The sequence below is a fragment of the Eulemur rufifrons genome, chromosome 7 (genome assembly GCF_041146395.1).
Source record: "Eulemur rufifrons isolate Redbay chromosome 7, OSU_ERuf_1, whole genome shotgun sequence".
NCBI classification, from domain to species: domain Eukaryota; kingdom Metazoa; phylum Chordata; class Mammalia; order Primates; family Lemuridae; genus Eulemur; species Eulemur rufifrons.
Genome location: NC_090989.1, coordinates 261,178,072 through 261,201,274, shown reverse-complemented (window position 1 = coordinate 261,201,274; position 23,203 = coordinate 261,178,072). Strand labels below are relative to the sequence as shown.

General features: G+C 35.2%; 1 protein-coding gene across 2 annotated transcripts in view; it reads right to left on the bottom strand.

The window, feature by feature from the left end:
* Positions 1–23,203, bottom strand: part of FKTN (fukutin) — a 43,545-nt gene that overhangs the window by 3,748 nt on the left and 16,594 nt on the right. Inside the window, exons 5-9 of one of the 2 annotated variants that reach the window (XM_069474521.1) lie at positions 22,730–22,862; positions 16,977–17,106; positions 14,179–14,312; positions 12,542–12,669; positions 1,906–2,003 (exon numbers count right to left, since the gene is read on the bottom strand). In XM_069474521.1, coding sequence (XP_069330622.1) covers positions 1,906–2,003; positions 12,542–12,669; positions 14,179–14,312; positions 16,977–17,106; positions 22,730–22,862 — 623 coding nt within the window. Of the gene's footprint in view, positions 1–1,742; positions 2,004–12,541; positions 12,670–14,178; positions 14,313–16,976; positions 17,107–22,729; positions 22,863–23,203 lie in introns of those variants that run through there. The other variant, XM_069474520.1, reaches the window with a different exon arrangement.

Genomic DNA, 23,203 nt, shown 5'->3' with positions numbered 1-23,203 from the left:
TAGCAAAGAGAAAGCTGATTAGGATGACCTGTTATTTTGGGACAAGTTTACTGATAATCTATAAAGGTCCTAGAAAGCCTGTTGACGTTATTTAAGAAAAGACCCAATGATTTTGCATTGAGAATGCATCCTAAGAGAGGAAGGCTGTTGGTTATTTATTAAAGAAAGTTTTAGTGTTTTTAAAATTTGGAATGGGGTAGTTTTAGGTTACTTTTTCTAACTTTTTTTTCCAGGAAACTGTCAGCCCATTCCTTCAGACATTCTGGTTTCCATTTTTGAGATTCCTATTATTCTCTGGTTTTAGAGGAAAATCTGCCAAGCTGGTCCAGAAAGTAGTCCTAAGCAGCACAGATAGGACATAAGACTCAGCTTCCTTTCCCAGACAAAGAAAAAGGTAGCAGCACTTATTGTGCCTATATTTCTCTTTACCTCTCACTTTGAATATATCATTCAAGTGAGAAGTGAAGACATGGGGGAGGACAGAGCCATCCCAGCCCATTCAGGGATGTATCTTGAGGGTGAAAAAAGAAACTGGAGTGTTCTAGAATGAGTGGTACTTGATAAAGTAGGGAAGTCTGAGTTTTTACTTCATTAATATTCAACAGATTGAACAACTATGGATGGATACAAACTTACAAACACTTACAAACACTATAATCTGGGGTGGGTTAAATTCACCATTAACTTCCATTTTGGAGACCTGATGTGCTATTGGAAGAGGAGAAGGAACAGATAGGTTTACATGCCATTTAAATTGTACATAGCCCATAAATTAAAGACATAGAACTGTAATTGATGAATGAATACAATAAAGAGTATATTTAGAAAAATTAGAGGTATCTCTATTAACATTTTAGTGTTAATATTAAGAGTATAAGAATTATAAATTCAGAAAATATAAAATGTCCATGGATAGCTCATATTTTTACCTAACAGAGTGACTGAGAATAAAATAAGAAAAATCAGTTTTGTGAAATCATGACTTTTTCAAAACCATGTGTGGTAGCATGGTCTCACTTGAATGATTTGTCAACAAGTACCATCAGAGGTCAGTGAAAATACTCTAACAATGGCTGGAAATTTAAGCATCACACAAGCATAAGCTTTCTTCTCACTTCAAATATGAAAATAGTTAAGTGTATGGAAATTTATTTATCTTGATAAGGCTAGAAATAAGTTCTCACCTTCCCTTATAGAATAATGCCCTGTACTCTAAATCAATTCCACATCAGATTGCTTGTAAAATCAATCTTCTACCATCTATTCTTGATACCAACTGAACTCTGATCACTTGAATATTAACTCAGACTCTACAATCTTAAAAGTAGTACTAATGTACCAGCTTAAATGCAAAAAACAGGTATGGGTTATTCTTTTTAACTTCCTTACCTTTGCCTGGTGAACTCATCTTCTAGTCCAAACATTACTTAACATTTTTAAAACCCTTACAGAACATATCCTGTTCTACTTGAGCTCTTCAAAGGGTGGGGGTGTTTCCCTCAAAGGAAAACTGAGGTGTTTAAAAGGAGAGAGAAAAGACGCAGGGATTTGTCTCATTCATCTCTCTTTCTCCACTGTAATCTAGCATTGTACTTGGCACATGGAAATTCCTCAAAAAATATGGAATGAGACAATTAAATCAGATGGCTCAGGAGTTATGACTCTCTGTTTTCAAGCTTGTCCTTTTTTTCCTTTGGCTCCTGCTTATGTTTGACAAATAGACGTGTCTTTTTAAACAGTTATCCACCTTTTTTTCAGGAGGGGAATTCTCCCATTTCAACCTAGTATCTCAGTATAACTGGATAACCTCATCCCACTCAGAAATAGGCCAGATTCCATTGGGCTGCACATTGGGAGGAGAGTGCTTCCAGTCCCATGTCTTTACAGGAATTTTCCAGGTCTTACCATAGTTGGCTTCAATGTATTCGATGGTTTCACAGGGCACATGGACCTTCATGTCCACAAACTCAGTCCAGCACAGTGTAAACTTGGGGAACAGGTATCTGCAGCAAAATAGAAGCAATGTGAGGAGGGGTTAGGTTTCAACAATGGAAGGTCTAGCTAGGGAATCCAGCTGCCAATGGATTCTTGACTGAAGAACAGTCCTCTCCCACTAAAAAGCTTTGGGAATAGAGTGGATGTTTTATTCTGTTTGTCCATAATCCTTTCCTCTTCTAATGTTAACAGCACCTTAATTTTCCTTTCCTTTTCCAAGTCCACATGGTTGAGGAGAGGCTGACCCCAACTTGAAGCTCCAGAGACGGGTAAAAAAGACCCAGGCCTGGCCAGTAAGTTATAGTGATTGGTTCAGGGATAGAAACATACCCAAGTTAAGCAAATCAAAGTCAGCCTTGGGATTTCTGTTGGAACTATTGGAAGAACAGGTATCAAAGCAAAAAGTTGCCACAAGATGGAGGAAAATGATCATATTTCTTTTCTTTTATAATCTGGATTTCCTAAGGATATACAGTAAGCATGACTCCAAGTTGCATTTCCAGACTTCTCCCTTGGTTCCATACCTTACATGATCTTACCTGTAGTTCCTGCCTTTCTTTCATTTCAAACCCTAAAAAACATATTTAAACCAGCCCAAGGAATGTTAGTTATAATGAATTTAACTACATCTAATGCAGAATTACGTCAATTACTAGGCAAGTTTCAGAAATTAAACCAAAACATGTTTCTTAAAGGTACTTTGGATGAAGTAAACTAGACTCTATATATTACAAAGGAAAGCTAAAACTAGCAGGTCTGTTCAATTTATTTTAAGTTTATATTATAGCCCTATATTCTGCATTGTTTTTTTCTGGGAAATGTTTCTTCTTCTCTTCTCAACATGGGAAGAACTTTCAGTAATGAGATTTGATTTGCAACAGCAGAGATCATAGGAGTTTAAAATATCGGAGGATTAAAGAAAGAACAGGGAAAAGCCTCATTTCAAAATGGAATCATATCGTAGAAATGGGATGTTCTCCAAAGAAAGGCCAGTCCTTACACATTCTGCTTTTGGATATCATGTTTTACTACCAAATGAAAGGGAGAGGCTGAACAAATTCTGAAGAAAGCAACAAGTCCCTTCTACCCAAACCCAGTTAATGGACAATCCCAGCTGGCTTCTGTGAAAAGGCAGCCACAGCAAATCTCATAGCTGAGAAAGAAATAAGATACAGCTTGGCCCCACCATCTGCTGGTCCCAATTTTACTCTGCACACTCATATTCATGGAATTGCTTATTTTGTCATCAGACATTTCCATCCATCACCAGTCTCCACCCTCCCTAATCAGATGCTGGTCAGCAGAATGTCCACCTGTCTCATTCTATCAAGTTGACACACTAAAGTTGAATTGAGGCAGAAATCATGGTCTATCTAGTAACATAGCCCAGGAAACAGCTCTCTCTTAAATGTTAGCCTCTACAGTCTCATCAAAGAGCTAAAAGAGAGAAAAATAATAGATCTAGGATAGACAGGGTATTAGAGAATACTGCAAATTTTTATAAAAGCAAATGTTTTGAACAATGAAGGATTTATGAACAAAACAAAAACATTTTAAATAAATGATGTGAGAATAACTCAAAGAGAATTTAACTCAATGCTAATTTTAGTACCTAAACAGAAACACCTCAGTATTTCCAAACCTAAACTCTTTGTGATTTTCTTTTCCCCAATTATTTTTCAATCCATTCAGCAAAAGAACATCCCAGCTTCCTAGGAGAAGAGGAAAGATAAACAAACCATAAAATGTGAAAACTGATTGTAAAATCGGATTGTGGAGAGGAAGTGGGGGAGGAGTGGGGGGTAGTAATAGAACAGCACATGCCATGCACCTGTCCAGGCTACCACTGAATAACGACTAAGACTAAAATACCCCATGGGTCTGCAATGTTACCTTGGCTTTTAAAGCTGAGATTAAGTTCAGCCAAACAGTTTGTACTTTAAGGCCCTGGGATGGGATCCAAAGTGTAAACAGATTTAAATTTGGACTAAGGCAACCTTAAATCAAAATATAAATTTAAGGAATGTTATTATCATAAAAAATCCTTTCACCCATTTTCAGTTTCATACCACTTTTACTTCATTTCATTTTTACATAAAACAGTAGTTAGAATTAAGAATTAGTTGGAGTAAGACCATTTTTTCCCTCACAGATGTCCTTAAAATCTATAAAATTTAGCGGTTGGATACAAAGTAATTTCATCAGGTTAATTACAATCAGTTTAAGTACAATCTATGAACATAACTGCTAAGTGAAAAGGAAGTTCTTCCACCGTCCTAGAAGAACGCTATTTATTATTACTAGTGTTAGCCTGGCTCAGTGAGATAGAGACATCATCAACTACAGCTGAACCTGACCTTTTTAAAAATAAGCTTTGTGTTAAACTCTAGAGCTGGAGCAGCAGAGCCACTTTTTCACAAGAATTTCTTGCAAAACAACACAGTTTATTCTCATTACCAAATTTTGTCTTCTCTTTTAGCTCTTAATTTATTTTTCTTACGTTATTCCAGTGCCTAAGCCCTCTAGCACTGTGGTCCCCAACTCCCAGGCCTTGGACCAGTACCAGTCTGTGGCCTGTTAGGAACCAGGCCACACAGCAGGAGGTAAGTGGTTGTGAGCAAGCGAAGCTTCATCTGTATTTACAGCCACTCCCATAGCTTGTGTCACCGCCTGAGCTCTGCCTTCTGTCAGATCAGCCAAGGCATTAGATTTTCATAGGAGCTTGAATCCTACTGTATGTAAACTGCACATGAGAGGGATCTAGGTTGCGTGCTCCTTATGAGAATCTAATGCCTGATGATCTGAGGTGGAGCTGAGGTGGTGATGCTTGCGCTGGGGAGCGGCTGCAAATACAGATTATCATTAGCAGAGAGGTTTGACTGCACAGAGACCATAATAAATCAATTGCTTGTGGACTCATATCAAAACCCTATTGGTGAGTGGCAAGTAACAATGTAATAATAATAGAAATAAAGTGCACAATAAATGTAATGTGCTTGAATTATCTTGAAACCATCCTCCCTACCCCCATCCATAGAAAAATTGTCTTTCAAGAAACTGGTCCCTTGTGCCTAAAAGATTGGGGACTGCTGCTCTAACATACGGTTTAATAGAAGCAGGGAAAGCACACGTTCTGTTTTTCTCTGATTTTAATGAAAAGGCTTCTACAGTTTTATCATTAAATATGATTGCTCACTCTATGTTTTTGTTATATTCCCTTTTTCAGTTTAAAGAAATTCCAGATCACTTTTAATTCAAGTTTGCTAATAGGTCTTTTTTTTCTTTTGGTTAATTACAAAATTTATCAAAACTTTTTAATGTCATCTATTGAAAGAATTATGTAAATTTTTTCTCCCTTTAATATTCTAACCCTTTAATGTGAAGAATTACACCAACCACAATATTTTATAATTTCTACTATGATTTCCTTTTTATGCATAACTTATTAAGGAGGGTGTTTTAAAGTTTCCACACATCTGAAAGATACACTTTAATTGTCAATTTATAATTTAATTCCATTGTGGTTATAGAATTCTATGTATTGAAATAACCATGTAGTTTTTTCCCCTTTAATCCATTAATATGGAGAATTATATAAATACACACAAAGGAATAATTTTATTAATGATTTGAAAGTTATTAAAATTACCTTTATGATGTAGTACAAAATCAACTTTAGTAAATGCTGTGTTTATAGCTGATTAAGAAAGTATATTCACCATTTGTTGGGTGAATACTTTTATATGTATCAAAAAGATCAAGCCTGTTAATTTTGTTCATCTCTATGATATTTTAACTCATTTCTTCTTTAACTGAACCAACAGGTGTTTTTTTGTTTTTGAGAAAGGGTCTCACTCTGTCACCCAGGCTAAAGTGCAGTGGCATAATCACAATTCACTGTAACCTTGAACTCCTGGGCTCAAGTGATCCTCCTGCCTCAGCCTCCCAAGTTAGCTAGGACCACAGGCACATACTTCCGTACCTGGCTAATTTTTTTTTTTAATTTATTTTTTGTACAGACAGCATCTTGCTATGTTGCCCAGGCTGGTCTCAAACTCCCAGCCTCAAGCTATCCTCCTGCCCTGGCCTCCAAAAGTGCTGGGATTACAGGAATGAGCCACCATGCCCAACTGTTATTCACATTTTATGGAGGAGAAATTTGAAGTTCATAAGATTATGTGAGTGACACAAAGAAACAGAACTCAGATTTGAATACAGGTGTTCTAATTCTTGAGCTCACTCACCTAAAATCACACCTGTATAAAATTTATAAAGCTTAGATACAGAAGCCTCTACAAAAATAAATGTCTAACAAATACTTTTAACAAGGTATTCAAAATGGACTTTAATATTTTAAAGATGGATTTTGAAAGGGAAACTGGCAGGGAGGGGGAAGATATGTGTTTGGTAGTACTAAAAACCAATGGATGCTAACAGAAAGGTAATAATTGTTGGTAATTTGCCATCAATGACTGGTTTTATGATAGAAGATACCTTGGGATAATGAAAAGAAAGTGAAAAAAAAGTTACTCAAAGGAACCATCAGGAGAATCATGAATGACCATAACTTAATACAAAACTCTCAAAATTATGTAGCAAAGTAAGCACTCTCATTCACTATTGGTGACTATATAAAAATTTGTGTAGTTTTCTGGGAAGGTAATATGGCAATATGTATCAAAACTCTTTAAAAGGCTCACATCTTTTGATTTAGTAATTCCACTTCTGGTTATCTATTCAGGGAATACATAATCCTTTAATAAAGCTTTTACTTTATGTAGACAGATGCTCACAGAATTTTAATTTTAAAAAATAGAAATAATCTAACTATAAAAATAGTTAAGTAAACCTAGTATTATTAGGACATAATTCTCCTAAGTCTACCTAACATACTTTTCTATTTTTAAGCCACACTTCCTTGCCATTGTTTCTAGCTACGGTTGATTTGGTACCTCAACTATAGATTATACATACTTTAATTACTGTACTGCTGATAGAGTACTTTAATATTTGTTTTATGGTCTAGATTATAAGATCCTTGAGAGTAGAAACTAAGTTATATTCACATCAGTATCCTTAGTACATAGTAGTTAGTAAATAAATGTTACAGAAATGGAGTGATAAATTACATAGGAGCCACACTTGAATGGAAGTGTAGTCCACAGAGGATGAGTCCAAATTTCCTGAAGATCTATCCAGTAAGCAGAAACTGCAAATATCAGAAGGTATAAGGAACCCACTACTGGCCCAAGGAGTAGCAGATTTCCTATCAGAGGAAATAGCAGTGGCTGTATTACCCTGACAATGTTTTCATGGAGGGAGTATTAACAGTGTGATAGAGATCATGATGACACTAATACAATGATATAAACCTAGATCTGAGTCTTAGCTCTGCCTTAATTTCCTCATCCATAAAATAAAGGTAATGATAATAAAATCTCCCTTATAAACTTGCTGTGATGGTTAAATGAGATGATACATATAAAAGCTTGGCATAGTGCCTAGCACACAGTAAATATTCAATAAAGTTAACTGTTATTACTGCCTCTCAGACTTCTAGCCTCTAACCACATCAGCTGATTCAGATGGGAAGGAAAGAAACAACCCAGAGAAACCTGGGCAGCATCTGTAGGAACTGTGAAGTTGAAGAATAAAAACTTCACACCCTAGAAGCACAGTTATTATATTCATCACTTTTTAATTCTGGTGCTTTGGATTCTGGAGAAAAAAAGTAGATATAAAAAATCCAGACAATATTTTAGAATGAATTTGGATTTTAGATAAAGGAATGGCTTCAGGTAAAGAAGAGAAAGACTGAGAACTAAAGATGGAATGAGTATCATAAGACTTGGGAAGAAAATGCTTGCCCAGAGAATAACTAATTCAAATTACTACTGTGTTGGAAGTGCTATGCTTTGTACCACTGCAGCACAGTAGTAATAATAACAGTAATAGTAACAGTAATACAGCAATGACAGTAGCAGCAGTAGCTAAAACTTATACAGTACTTACCATGGGGCAGGTAGTGTTCTAAATGAATTACATGTACGAATGAATTCCATGTACTCACTTAACTTATTAACTCTTAGAAGGAAGCATTTAGGCTTAAGAATCAAATAGATCTGGGGAAAAATCTTGGCTCTGTCATTAATGGTCAATGATCTTGAGTAAGTTACTTCAATTCTTTGAGCTTTAGTTTCCTCCTAACTGGAGGTAAGAATACCTCACCACAGGGATAATATGAGGATTACCCTAAGTTTATATAAATAAACTACCCATTATAGTGCCTGATATCTAGCAGATACCCTGGTAGCTATATCTTTATTATTGCTGTTAATATTATAATTATTAAATCTTAGGACCAAAGACATTATTCTGTAGACATGCAGAGTAGTTTAGAAAGAGGAAAATGTCTTTTCTTCCTGAGTTCCTCAGCAGCCTTTTAAAAAATGGTAAGCATTCTATAAACTTTTCTCAGAATCGACTCTGCATGAATTAAAACAGAGTATTATGAAGATAAAAAGACCCTTAGAGAAAGTAAGGAGGTGCATTACAATTTTAATAGTAACTGTAATGTGCTGTTAATTATATTTGGTGTCTGGTATATTCACTTCGTTACTAATTGTAAGGCACAATGGCAAATCTCTTTATAGATAGTACACATCTTACAAATAAATCCATATTCTCAAACCATGTTGCTGAGAGTATAAATTGGGCAACCATCTTTCGAAGGCAATTTGGCAATAACTGTCAAAACTGAAACGTGCCTATGTTCCCTTTGTCTCAGAAATTTGAGCCTAATACTTTATCCTACAGATAGTTTCACATCTGTGCACAAAGATATCTGGACAGAGATAGTCAAGGCAGAACTGAGGGTCATAGTGAAATATTGGAAACAACCTAAATATTTATCAACAGAGAATTGGTTGAATAAATTATGGTATTGCCATACAATGGAATAAAGACAGTACTTCTACATATACTGATTTGGAACACTTTCTGAGATATGTAGATATGTGAGGAAAACAAAATAAAGAACAGTGTAAAATATACTACTATTTGTGTAAGGGGAGAAAGATAAGTGTTAACACTATATGTATGCAAGCATGTTTGTTTCTGAAAAGATACACAAGCAACGAGTAAACATGGTTGTCTCTGGAAAGGAGAACTAGAGATGGGAAAACAAGGGGCACAGGATGAGGAAAGGTCTACTTTTCATACATATTCTCTATATCCTTTGACTATTTTATTATGTAATATATAACCTGTTCAAAAATTAAAAATGAAAAATCCATTAAAAAGATCCTTAGACTAGCTTTAAAGGTTTTGGTCCCCCCTCCCCCCCCCATGGAATAGTAGTGTTAAAAATACTACATTTCCCTCAAGTAAATAGTGCTGAAAAGAATAAAAATGGCATATGGCTGGGGGAATCTTCCAAAGAAACTACGCAGCCATCTCCTGTTCTTTTCTCTGCCTTTTAAGGTCACAGTAACATGATAGAAAATCTGGGACTCACACCATCTGTCCACACAGTTCTATCACTGCTCATTTCTCTTGTTAAATAATCAGAACAGTTCACACTTCCCAAACACTGCTACTATAAAGAGCAGTTAAAGCAGAATGAAAGAAGCTTTTTCTATCCAGACATGTAGTAGTTGGAAATGAACAGTTCTTTTGAGGTTTGCGGGTTTCACATTATGTCAGTAAGGGGAAAAATTCAAGCCTTAGATGGAAATTTAAGATTTTAATACTGGCTCTAGAAATTATCTTTCTTATAAAAAAAGTGACACTCTCATATGAGTTCTCTAAGAATAGATATAGCAGTTTAATACTGAGATAATTATACAGGTCTCTAATTTGTAAATTTCTCATAAGAAGAGAAATAGTTTTTCTAATACTACTATAGTAGTATTAATAACAGCACCTAGTGATTACTTAGTACTCAGGACATCTTGACAGTCCTCAAAGCCTTTTTTGTATGTTAACTCTTCTAATCCTTAACATCTCTCTATGTGGCAATTTCTACTATTATTTTCATTTTACAGTTGAGGAAACTTAGGCCCAGAGAGGTTAAATAACTTGCCCAAGGTAATATAGCTGGTAAACGTGGAGCTGGGACTCAAAAGCAAGCCCACTGGCTCCATGCCCATCATATTTATGTTATACTATCTTGTCATTTTTTAAGCTTCTAAATCATATGTTAAATTTGGCATTTATCATATTTTGAATAAACGTACTGTAGAGGAATGCCAAAAACACCTACTCCCATTTACCTAGCCATAGTGACAGTGTCAATTACATATTCATTATCTTACTAATTTCTAAGTGTCTTACAATCAGAGATTACCTAGCATAAAAGAGTTTGTTATCATAAAGCAAAATAGTTTTTTTTTTTTTTTTACAATAAATAAAATTTCAAGGGTAGGCTCTGAGATCAGTGTCAATTTGGGGGTACTTTACGACTTTGAGAAAAAGGTTTGGATTACTCTCCAACCTCCAAGTTTAACTTTACATGAAGATTCTGTCTTCAGGTAAAGATTAAAGGATCCCAGCAGGGTGTGCAACGTGCCCAGGAGAAACCAATCTGAGTTTGGAATTCCTCCTCTGTATTTACAGAATACTCTTCTTTGTGCCCAATGGCTCAAATTTATTCACTGATATAAGCCCCAATCTGGGCTATTTGGTGAGGTAAATTTATGCCACTGGCCACATGGCTACTATAATAATGGCAGTAAAGATAGCAATCACATTAATAATCATGATATTGAAAATTTAAATAACAATGATAACTCCCATCGCTGATAACTTGCTAAGTGCTTCACATTGTCAGGTATATCAGAAAGGTTGTGTGGAATAGTGGTTAAAAGCATAAACTCTAGAGATAGACTGCTGTCTGTATGACTCCTTCACTTACTTGCTGTGTGATCTCGAATAAATAATACATAAGTTCCCAGTGCCTCACAGAATATCTACCTGCTAAGGCTGTTGTGAGGACTAGAAGGGTTAATACATGTAAAAATGTTCAGAAGAGTGTCTAACACACAGTAGTATCACTCAAATGTCACAGATAAAATGATTAATGTTCAGAAAAGGTGAAGGCCACAAATTAGTTAGGGTTGAGCTGAGGTTTCCCAGGTTTGCCTGACTCCAAACCCCATGCCCTTCAAGTTCTCATTCTCATTTTCTCTCTTGGAATTGAGGACAGGGCAACTGCATCATAAAGGAGAGCACAGTTACTCTAATGTCATTTCCGTCTTTTCCAAAAAAGAGTTTGATTACAGCAGCATTTTTAAAAAAACAACTAGATGTTAACAATGCCAATCTAATATATCATATTTCATTAGTTCTGAAACACCTTCCCCCCGATTTTTCCATCTGTGAATCATGTGTTTTACAATTTTAATTAGCAGTGTTTTTCCTTTCTTAGTAATACATAAAATAATGGTGCATCTTACAATCAATGTTATCTTATTACTATATTCGACAAAATATGGTAGCTATTAAAACCAATGAGTATCCTTTAATGATTAGCCCTTAGTCTATTTTAAAGGCACATTCTCAAGTTTGCTCAGCACATATGGCCTTAGCTCTGTTCAATCCCAATTTCTTCACTTAAACTTCACTTCACCTTAATGATCTCCTTCTTGCCAACCCTTATTGATCCCGATATAATTATCAAGCTCCCACAGCTCTGACAATCAGTTTTTAGGCTTAAGCTCTGGGCTTGATTTGTATTCCTTGCTTTGTTATTCTCTTTCTCGTGACTCAATGGCTTCTAATCGTAATGAGTCCTGACATTGACAAACCCAGGGACACTTGCTCCTCGAAGACTATCCTTATAGGTATTCTCACTTCACAGGCATAACTGGACTCTAGGAGTAAGCTGAGAAAGCATTAGCTAATAATGGAGCTATAAAAGGAAAATCAAATTCTCAGGGCCACCCCCTCAACTCCTTATGCAAAAGAAAAGGTAAAAGCCTCAGGCACCTATGAAGAACTAGCCCGGCAGATCAATCATTAAGGAAATTTCTTGCTAACCTCCCATGAGCGAGGACATACAAATTGTACCTATGTCTAGCACCTGAAACTAATGCCTGTTCAGTTCCACACTAATAATGAATTACAAGTTTATCCTGCAGGTAACAGAATGGGAGGCAAGCCAGAATCAGACATTCTTCCACCTACCCAGGGACATCTACATAATTGACGCTTCATTTACTCCCTTATTTTAGGTAAAATGTAGATTTCTTGGGCCTCACAAGAATGTAACTACTACCTTATCGGCCCCTCTGCCCCGCTGCCTTTTTCCTTCTGTCTGTATGCCTTTAAAATGCTGAAGGTTCCAACTTCCCCTTCGGAAAAACAGCCAGTGTCCTCAAAATCTTGGCTTAATAGGCCTCCATTAATTGAGATTTTTGCCTCAGTTATTTATTTGGGTCGATAGAGCCTCGACAGAGATCCCCCGATGCCCATTTTCAGTTACTTCCTTATTTCTACATTCTGAAGTTTCTACAGCCCTTTTTATAAGTACTTATTTGATTCATACTTAAATTTTTTTCCTGTTTTGGCCTGAGTGCCTCCATTCCACATGTGGTCAGTCTCTTCATAGAAGAAAAAAATGTCAAGTTTTACATCATCTTTTCCCTGGAAGGATAGTTCCAAGCTGTCTTCTACCTAAGGGGAAGATGAAAACCTTTACAGACTGAATCAAAGGAAATACATTTTTAAAAACTTTTCTTAAAAAAGAAAGAAAAAGATTCTTATGTTTTATGCATATCAAGTACTAATTCTAAGATGTGATTTTTTCAAGTTAAAGCACCTCTGAAATTGGGATGCATCAGTAGCATGCCATCATTTAATTTCTTTCTTAACTCCATCTAAAATAATGTTGCTTCTAATAATTGATCACAACTCAGAGTAAATGACTAATGGTAGTTAAATTATCACTCTACGGAGAAAATAGAAACATCCTATTCCAGAACAGCTTTCTGATTAAAGAAGGAAAGAAACCAAGGAAAAATTACCCCCTTCAATAACCAAGTAAAATGATCAGGAACTAAGTTTCTCATCATGATCAACAGATAAGTACTTAAGTCAAGTGATATTCCTCACAGCCACATACATAGTATACAGATCATTACATTATATGCATTAAAAAAAAGAAGAAATAAAAAGTTATGGTACAGGAAAAAAGTCCTGAGAGCATTTCCCTAAAGAAACTTATTCTACAAATAATTATGTTCCTGTCGGACTTGGTACATCTGTTATAACATCAATCACAAAGTAATTATTTATGCCATTTTTTCCCCTCCCAATTATACAGTGAGCTTCTCAGAGGTAAGAACTGTAATTTATTCATCTTTGTGTTCCAGGTGCAGAGGACAGAGCAAGACATACAGTGAATGGTCAGTAAATGTTTGCTAAATGCCTAGAGCTCTATTGCTTTGACTTTCACCTCAGGAAGATATTTTATTAAATTTTTTAGTAAAATAGAATGATTATTTATGATAGGAGAAATAGTTTTCTAGTTATTAAACATACTTCTACTGGCTCTGTAGGACGCTGCCCTGGGAACAAGCAAATTAAGAACAAGGTGACTGCAAAAAATCATGGGCTCAGAGCATAGGAATGAAATTGTCTCGAGGGAGATTTCATCTAGCCTATGATGACTTATTCCTGTTTGACCTCTGAAAAACTTGCTAAAACCTAGGACATATGAGATAAGAAATTATTTATTTGAAATGATTGTATATTTCTACCCCTTAGCAATCAATGGAATATTTTCTGTTGATAATGATATCCATACCTCAGTGAACATAAAGTTAAATGACTCATGAAAAATACAATTTCAGTTAGGGTGGGTGAGATTCTTACTTAATATGTTCATTATATATTATATAGTATATTAATTTTGTATTGTTGGCTAATATAATGGCAATAAATTCATCTATAAGATTCCAAGATTATTCTTTCCGCATTGTCAACAGAAAGCATATTTTTCTAGCTTCTTCTTAAATAGTGCAGAAATCACAAGTGGTAACAAGCTTCTGCTGAACTCATCTTGGTCAATATTGAGTGACAAAATGATGCATGCACAGCGTTCTTAACCATGTCTGAGTTGCTTAATATAAACTTTACAATTGAGACATTACTTAAAAAATAAAGCTGATTTTTGTTACTGACCTTTCCAAATTTATGTTTGAGTGGAAGTCCTGCATCCTGAAATGCTAAAATAATATCAGGTTTGTAATCGTGTATAAAAATTCCTAGGTCGACATCTTTGCTATAAGGAATAATGTTGCACTGCCGATACCATCCTAAAAAAAGAAAAAAAGAGTGATACAATTTTTTAAAAAAAATTTAGGTTTGGAAAAAATTAGTCATTATAATGGATGTTCTTTGTATTTATAATAATGAATTTTACTTCATCGGATTAGACTTAAGGTGCTTTACCAAAATTATTTTTTAGAAAATTAAGTCCCAAACTAAAGGCTTGGTTATAGGAGTCGCCTGAACCATCTGCCTACTATTTTTACTGATCTGAGCACTCTCAGATTCCTCAAAAACTTTCATGATGTATTTTAATTTCTGAATAAATCATTATCTTTCATAACTGGACCATCCATTTGAAAAAGTTAAGTTGCCCAGGCACAGTGGCTCACGCCTATAATCTTTTCATTCTGGGAGGCTGAGGCGGAAGGATAGCTTGAGGTCAGGAGTTTGAGACTAGCCTGAGCAAGAGCCAGACCCCGTCCCTACTAAAAATAGAAAAATTAGCCAGGCATGGTGGCGCATGCCTGTAGTCCCAGCTACTCGGGACGCTGAGGCAGGAGGATCACTTGAGCCTAGGAGTTTGAGGTTGCTGTGAACTAGGCTGATGCCATGGCACTCTAACCCAGGTGACAGAGAGAGACTCCGTCTCATAAATAAATAAGTAAGTAGGTTAAGTTGTTGAGAATGTTTAATCATTAACCTCTAGTGATGGAGGCTGCCTTTAAGATAACACTAAAAAATGCTGAATTATTTTGCTTAACCAATATACCTTTCCTGAACAACAGTTTGTAGAACTTAGCTCTAAACAGTGCCTAAGTGATGGGTCATATAAAAAAGAAAAGCAATATCAGCTTCAATTTTCAACACACTGCCAAAAGATATTTCTAAGTGTTTATGTCTCAATTAGGTGCTATAGCACTGTTCTAAAAAAATACAATTTATACCTTAATATTATTAAGTACTCCTGGGTCTTCCCTGTTATCCTTCTAATTATTCCATACAAATTATTTTAGAAGTAAATAAATGACTACAATAAATTTCCAATTGCTATTGGGCAATATTGTCTGGAATTCTAAAAGAATTCTATCAAAGAATTATAAACTATTAAAAATAGCAAGCTCCTTAAATATCATCTAATACAACCCCCTCATTTCATAAATGCCCTTAAATCAAGAAAACTATGGGACTAAAAACTCAAAACAAATCATGACAAATGATTAAGAAGTTTTTGATGACACACACTATAAAACAATCTTGCTTCTAAAAAGTCAAACCTTAAAGCAAATATCACATAAATGTATGAGATATACTCTTTTTTTGGCTTATTCTAGGGGTAACCTCCTTGAAAGAAAGAACCATGTGAATTTTCTACAAAGCCTAATAGATAGGGTAACCATCCCAGTTTATAACTATTGTACCAACATGATTATTAATGGCACTTTCTTTCACTCTCAAGTCTCTTGAATTGGACAAAAAATTATATGCCAACCCTGTAATAGCAGGAGCTGAATTAACTTTCATACAAATACAGTTGTAATTAAGAAGGAACAAATACAATAAACTACAATTATAACCAAGTGGGAACAAATAAAAACAAAACAAAATTTAAGATTCTAAATAATTCTACATTCTAAAGAAGTTTGATCTAATGGATAGTGGACAGAGATTCAGAAATCTTTTTCAAATTCTAACAGCAACTTGCCTAAGGACTGTAGAAAAGTCTCTATTTCCATCTCAGATGAACAGTGATACTGTCAATGACCTGGAAAGGGCTAGGAGAAGACTTTACGACATTCCCTTAAATCCTCCTCTCATTAGAAACTTCTGGTGCAATGCAAGCTGTTTGTATGGTGTATAAAGTAAAGATACAGAGTTTTCAAAACAAGCAGTAAGAATCTTTGGGATAGAAATAATAAAATGCTAATTTATAGATTACCTGAGAATCAATTACAGTAGTCCCCCCCATCCACGGTTTTGCTTTCCACAATTTCAGTTACCCGTGCTCAACCACGGTCTGAAAATATTAAATGATAAATTCCAGAAATAAATAATTCAGAAGTTTTAAATTAGTTTTCAATAGTAGCGAACACTATGTCACAATGATGATGTCATTCACCTCACTTCATCTCATCACGTTGGCATTTTATCATTTCACATCATCAAAAGAAGAACAAGAGTGAGCACAGTATAATATAGTCTTTTGAGAGAGAGACCACACTCACACAACTTGTATTATAATATACTGTTATAATTGTTCTATTTTATTATTACTTATTATTGTTAATCTCTGTGCCTAATTTGTAAATTATAAAACCTTTATCATAGGCATGTATGCATAGGAAAAAAACAATATTAAAAAGGGTTCAGTACTATCTGAGGTTTCAGGCATCCACTGGGGGTCTTGGAACATATTCTCCACAGATAAGGGGAGACTACTGTATAGTCTACATACTGTGACATAAATTTTAAATATATTACTTAAAATTTTAGGCAAATGCAAACATGGCCTTCCTAACATTCTACTTTATATTTCTGAAATTAATTTCTTTAAAGAAATCAATAGATCCTTGCTCCATTCACTAATGTTTATTCTGTCTATAAATATGACATATCAAATATCACTGATGTTTTGTCATCTCAAGCAGTCATCCCTAAAGTCAAAGAGGATAAAATGACAAAAGACAAAAGAAACATAATAAGAATTTTACCTAGACAAGTTCCACTGCTCAGCCAGAATTGTACTCCCAATTTGTTTAATGTTTTGGCTGCCAGTTGCAATAATTCCTTTGCACTCTTCCGAAAGGCCATAGCTTCCACAGTGTTATCATCAAGGTACTGCTACAGATATAACAAATAGTCAGCTACTATAACCATTTCTAAACTGCTAGAAACATTTCTGTGACATCTGAATTAAATTTGAAAGTTAACTACATATCCTATCTTTTTGTATTATAAACCCCCCCTAGTTACTTTTTAGTCACACGTTAAAATGAGAATATAGGAGTAGATTCTAGGAGAGACAAGTTAAAAGGGAAAGAATATAACCAGGATTCCCAAAGGACGAGACTTATACTTTCATCAGCTCCTCCTGCACATCACTATTTAGCAGGTTGGGCAGTTAGGGGAAAAGAAGGCTAATTACCAGAGCTGCAAGCATGGCTGAAGCAAAATGAATTCAATGATATTTTCATCATTCATATGCTATTGGTCTTTAGATACTGTGTAGCATAGTAGAAGGAGCCTGAGATTTTGAATCAGATTATCTGTGTTCAAATTTGGCTCCACTTCTTTTTAGCTGTGACCTTGGGCATAATCATCTTAAAAGATGATTATGAAGAAAATGACTTTGTTTAACACTGTACCTCCAGGCCTAGAACAGTGCCTGAATATTTGTTGAATGAGTGAAAGAATAAAATAAACAAATCTCTCTTAGATCTAATTTCCTTATCTGTACTTTAACAATAATAATTATACTTTGTAGGACTGCTGTGAAGATTTAAGGATAAAAATGCTTTACGAATTTTAAGGTCTTATACAAATATTATCATCATTTACTTAGTCATTTTGGTTTTCTGATTTTCTTTGCTTTTAGGATGTTCTGGAACCAAGGAAAGCATTGTAAATTCTATAGTAATGCTCTGCTACCTACGGGACAAAATCTAAACTTCTTGATCTGGCAGACAAGGATGTTGTGTTCTGGTCCCTGACTATTTGTCCAGCCTCATCTCCACTCTCCTCACACTTCACATGACAGCAATAATCGGTAACTCCCCAAATATACCACAACTTTTTAAGCCTCTGTGTCTTTATACATGTTGTTTTCTTTGTCCGACCTGCCCTTGACTAACAAAATCTTTCAGGTCTCAGCTCCAGCCTCTGAGAAATATTCCCTGATCTCCCAGAAAGACATTTATGTATTTATTCTCCCAGTGTTCCTATTCAGTTCAACATTTATAGAGCAAAGAGTTATGTTTGGTACTAGATATATTAGAACAAAGACAAATGAAATAACCTGTTTTCTCACTGAGTTTATAATAGTCATCACTTGTATAATACATATCTTTACTAAAATTCATACCATATTTAATTCTAATTGTTGATTTTATTTATATTCCCTCCACTAGACTGTAAAGACGGTTCCTTGAGGGCAGCTACTGCATCTCTCCATCACTGTATTTACAGATTTAGAATGGTGCCTGGCATATAATATGTGAGCAACACATTGATGAATAGGCAAATGAATAAATGATTGACTAAGCCCCTCTCATGCCTACAACATTCTAAAATATCCTGTGATTCTTTTACAATACAGCAGGAGAGACTGGATCTCCTAGATGGACTATAGGAATCGTAAGCCAAGATCCAAGGAAGAAGGTGAGTTTCCTGCAGATAAGTCACTATCTATAGGATATACAAATTATACAAGATCCCTTCAATATGAACATATCTCTTTCCTCAGAGCCATTATATCTCTTAGAACATAGGACTGGGATGAGAGATATATGTTCTTATCCTTGTAGTGAAAAAAGCCTGGAGCTAGGAGTTTGGAGAACTAGGATTCAGTACATGCTCAGCCAATAATGACTGTGTAACTGACATCTTGAAACATCACTTTTCTTATCCATTACGAGAGAATACTTGCCTTATTACAAAGAGTGACTGAAAGGATCAAATTAAACAACAGATATGAAAATTTTGTGCTCTACACAAACATTAGGTCTGACAGTTATGTCCTGCTGGGGCTGCCCCGATGGACATACTCCCACCCAATATACCTTTCCTAACATGACACTCTAAGAAATTCCACTTCTTAGAACTGACCCTTATGGTTGTTAAAGTGTACATATGTATATACCTTATACATCTGTTATAAACTTTAAAAATTACAGTATGTATACTTTTTTCATTTAAAACTATCTTGTACAAATCTTGGGATTACTTTTCCTCTAGGAAAAGACAAAATTTAGTATCTTAATTGAAATATAGTGGTCATTTAATTTTTCCTATCTAGCCAGTAAACGAGGACACAAAACTCAAGAAGAATCCTGGAATCCAAAAGCACAATTTTCCACCAAAATATCAAAGAATAATAAGATGACAGAAGGTATCTTCTCTTTTTACAGATGAGGACACTAACTAAGACTCAGAAATTTGCCCAAGATCTCAGAACAAAGTAGTTGAAGAAGCAGGATAAGAATGTAGCTATCTAGATATTCCTAGGCCAGATGTATGGATATTTCCATATTCCCTTCTGCCTTTTCACTGAAATTCAATAGGCTGGAGCTTATTAATTATTTTATATTGGTTTTTGCTGAAATACAGTCAAGTTTAGGAAAATGTACATTAGCCTAATATTGAACTTCTTTGGAAGACTGAGAAAATAATTAAAAGTAAATAAATAAAGTCAGGGTAATACTTCCCTTTCTCCCTCTCCCTTCCTGAACTACTCAATCCTAGAGCCTTTAGGTAGGGCACAGCAAGAAAGGTTTTTGTGCAAAAGGGTGGCCTGGTATGGGGTATCAGAGCCTGCGAAGATGATAAGGGCTTCCACATGAAGGGGGCAGGGGGTGTCCAGTGTTGGAAGTCAGAGCCCAAGCAGGGTGAGGAGAGCCTCTCAGCAGAAGAGCAGCCAGGTGTGGGAAGTCAGAGCCTGAGCAAGATAAGAAGGGTGTCTATACTTGGGTGTAGCCCAACAGGGGATAGCAATGCCAAGGTAGGGTGAGAAGAACATCTACATGAGGGAGGGGACACATGGCAGAAGACTGGTTACATATAGGGAGACTGAATAAATAAACATATTAAGGACGATGGGAGTCAGGTTTAGAGACTCCCTTCTTACTGTTTGAGAAGAGAGTCACAAATGTGGAAATGAATCTTATATTGCATTATATAATTGGAACTTAAACTGGAGATACTGATGTGAATTCACAGATTTTAATAGGTAAATATAGAAATAAATATACATAGATATACCCTTCCCTTGTCTACTGAGAGGACCTGTGTGCAGCAAGCCCCAAATAGCAATGGCATCCAGATTTCGGCTTCTAAAAGGAAACAGAACTTGGAGAAATGGCTGATCCCAGGGTTGTTGCAGGGAAATTACAAGAGGCACCTAGAACATCTGATTGTATCAAAAAAGCAAGAAAGTGCTCAAAAAAATGATGGAGATGAGTCAAAAATACATAGAAACCAATGTGAAGGGGTTTCCACTGGCCAAATATGGAACAGTCTGAAGAACAAAATAAATAATGAAAATAATGTAAAATATGGGAAAATACATCCTATTGGATAAAATAGGAAACCACACATTCATAGTGATATAAACAAATTGAAAATTTGATGAGAAACAATATTTATATAGTTTTAATGTAACTTCATGCCAAATACTTATTAATTATAACAGGAAAAATGGAAACTTCATAGGAGCAAGGCTATGAAGCTTCACAGACCACTTTAATCAAGTGAATGATATATCACTAGTAATATGACAAATCAAAATTATACAGCACCTGATGCGATATAATGAGAACAACACAGCATAACTTCTATGTTATTCCTTCTAAAGACCTATAACTTGAATCTAGCATCAGAAAAAAACGAAACTCCAAATGAAGGACACTTTATAAAATACCTGTGTAATCCTCAAAAGTATCAAAGTCATGACTGCGAAACTGTCCCAGACTGAAAAAGACTAAAGAGATAGGAAAACTAATGCAACATGTGATTCTGAATTGAATCCTCTTATTATATTACAAAGGTCATTATTGGGACAATTAGCAAAACTTTAATAGACATTAAATAGTAATGATCTATATGTTAATGTCCTAATTTTTATATTAGGATATGTAAGAGAATGTTCTTATTTTTTAAAAATACTAAATTATTTGAGGTTGTGTGGCATCTGGTCAAATGGTTAAAAGCAAAAAGTGCCTGTAGGAAGAAAGTGAGTTACCTGAAGCTAAGTCATCTACAAGATATACAAATTATACAAGATCCCTTCAATATGAACATATTCCTTTCCTCAGAGCCATAACTTCTCTTAAAACGTATGACTGGAATGAGAGGTGTATGCTCTTATCCATCCCAAATGGTTCAGAAAAAAAATAGTTATGCGTATCTACAAAAAATAGAAAAATTAGTTGGGTGTGATGGTGCATGCCTGTATTTTCCAGCTATAAATATTTGGGAAGCTGAGACGGATAGTTTGAACCCAGGAGTTTGAAGTTGCAGTGAGCTATGACAACGTCACAGCACTCTAATCCAGGCAATAGAGCAAGACCCTGTCTTTAAATAAATAAATGAATGAATAAAGAAGGAAGGAAGGAAGGAAGGAAGGAAGGAAGGAAGGAAGTTAGGAGGTGCTTTATATTGACTATTAGATATCAATGCTTGTTTTGCACCAAGCATTGTATTTAAGACTGTTTGGCGCCATCAAGTGTTCAATTATATATGTTCACTTTAATTTGAAAACGAACCCTTCTGGGAGCTTTTCTTTATGCCAGGTAATGTGATAGATACTGGGGCTACAGACGTGAATAAAATCATATGCCTGTCATCAAGCTCACAATATTTAGTAGGGGGCCAAGACAGACATTCACAAGTCATCCCAGCTGGGCTGTCAAGCCTAGGTCTTGGGTGCTAGCATACTGTAACAAAGAAATCTTGCATTTGTGGGTCTTGGGCACTTGGTAGCAATAAGAAAGTTGGTACCTCATTTTTGCATTCTGTTTCTGTCCCAGTGTATATAGCTTTCTTGGCAGGGAACCCCAGAAAATAAAGGACAAGTGGAAGGTACCAAAACTCCACTGTAAATTTGTCTGTTTTCACTGTATCTCTGTTTCATATCATCTGTAAGAGCTGAACTTTCATCCCTTTCAAAATTATTTTTATATTCCCAGGATCAGAAACCTAAGAATAGGCTTTCAATAAATGTTTACTGAATTGAAAGCTACAGGAGCAGAATAAAGTTCAAAAAGCACTTGATCTTTGTGTAGCATTTATCTTCAAAAACCTTCATAAATGCAAAAAAAATTCATATTCCATGCCAACCCTCCAAGAAAAACTATATTCTCCATGAAGTCTTTTCTAAATCTACATGGTCCATCTTCTACAGTGGCTTCATCCTATTTGGATTGCCTCAAAAAGACAATATACCATCTTTTATAAAGTTAATGGGCTATCTTAACTGAAGGTAGAGATGAGTGTTAAACCTATCAAAGCATATTCAAATAAAACAATAAATAAATATCAATCTATTCATTTAAGAAAGAAAGAGTTTCTTAAGGTTAATTTTTAGTCTACTTTTTAAAAAGTTAACAGAAAACAACAAGAAAAAAACAGATGAATTGAGAAAAGATGTTTTCTTATTTTCTACAAGTCCCTTCATTTCCCCCCAGAAATATTAAAAATAAATACAACACTTCCTTTAATTTAAAAAGTACATCATTTGGCTGTCTCTAACCTGAAAGAACGCCCGTGCTTCCTTATACCTACACTCAATAAACCTAGAGTGTGGTATTTCTTCTAGAAAGTGCATTGGATCTTTTGGAATGAGAACTTCTAGTCCATCAACAGTAACTTGCTGTAACTCTGGCCTGAAAACAAAAGTTAAGATTAAAAGGACTTAACCCAGAATACTGGCAGCTTCTTTAAAATATCAAACATTAGCAAAATAGTGAAACATCAAACATATTTTCTTCAATTATCCCAGATATCAACTAGCAACTTTAATAAGACCTTGAAAATCTGACATCAAACAGCAATTGAGTTTTAAGTATTTTGGTTAATGTATTTAAAACATTTTTATACTTGTTCATATACACTTTGGCATCTTAAGCAGAAAGGAAAGTTAAGTGACGTAATTTTAAAGCACCAATTTGCTTTTAGAGAAGTAAATGTCTTCAACACTTAAGACACAAGAATAAATTACAATGGC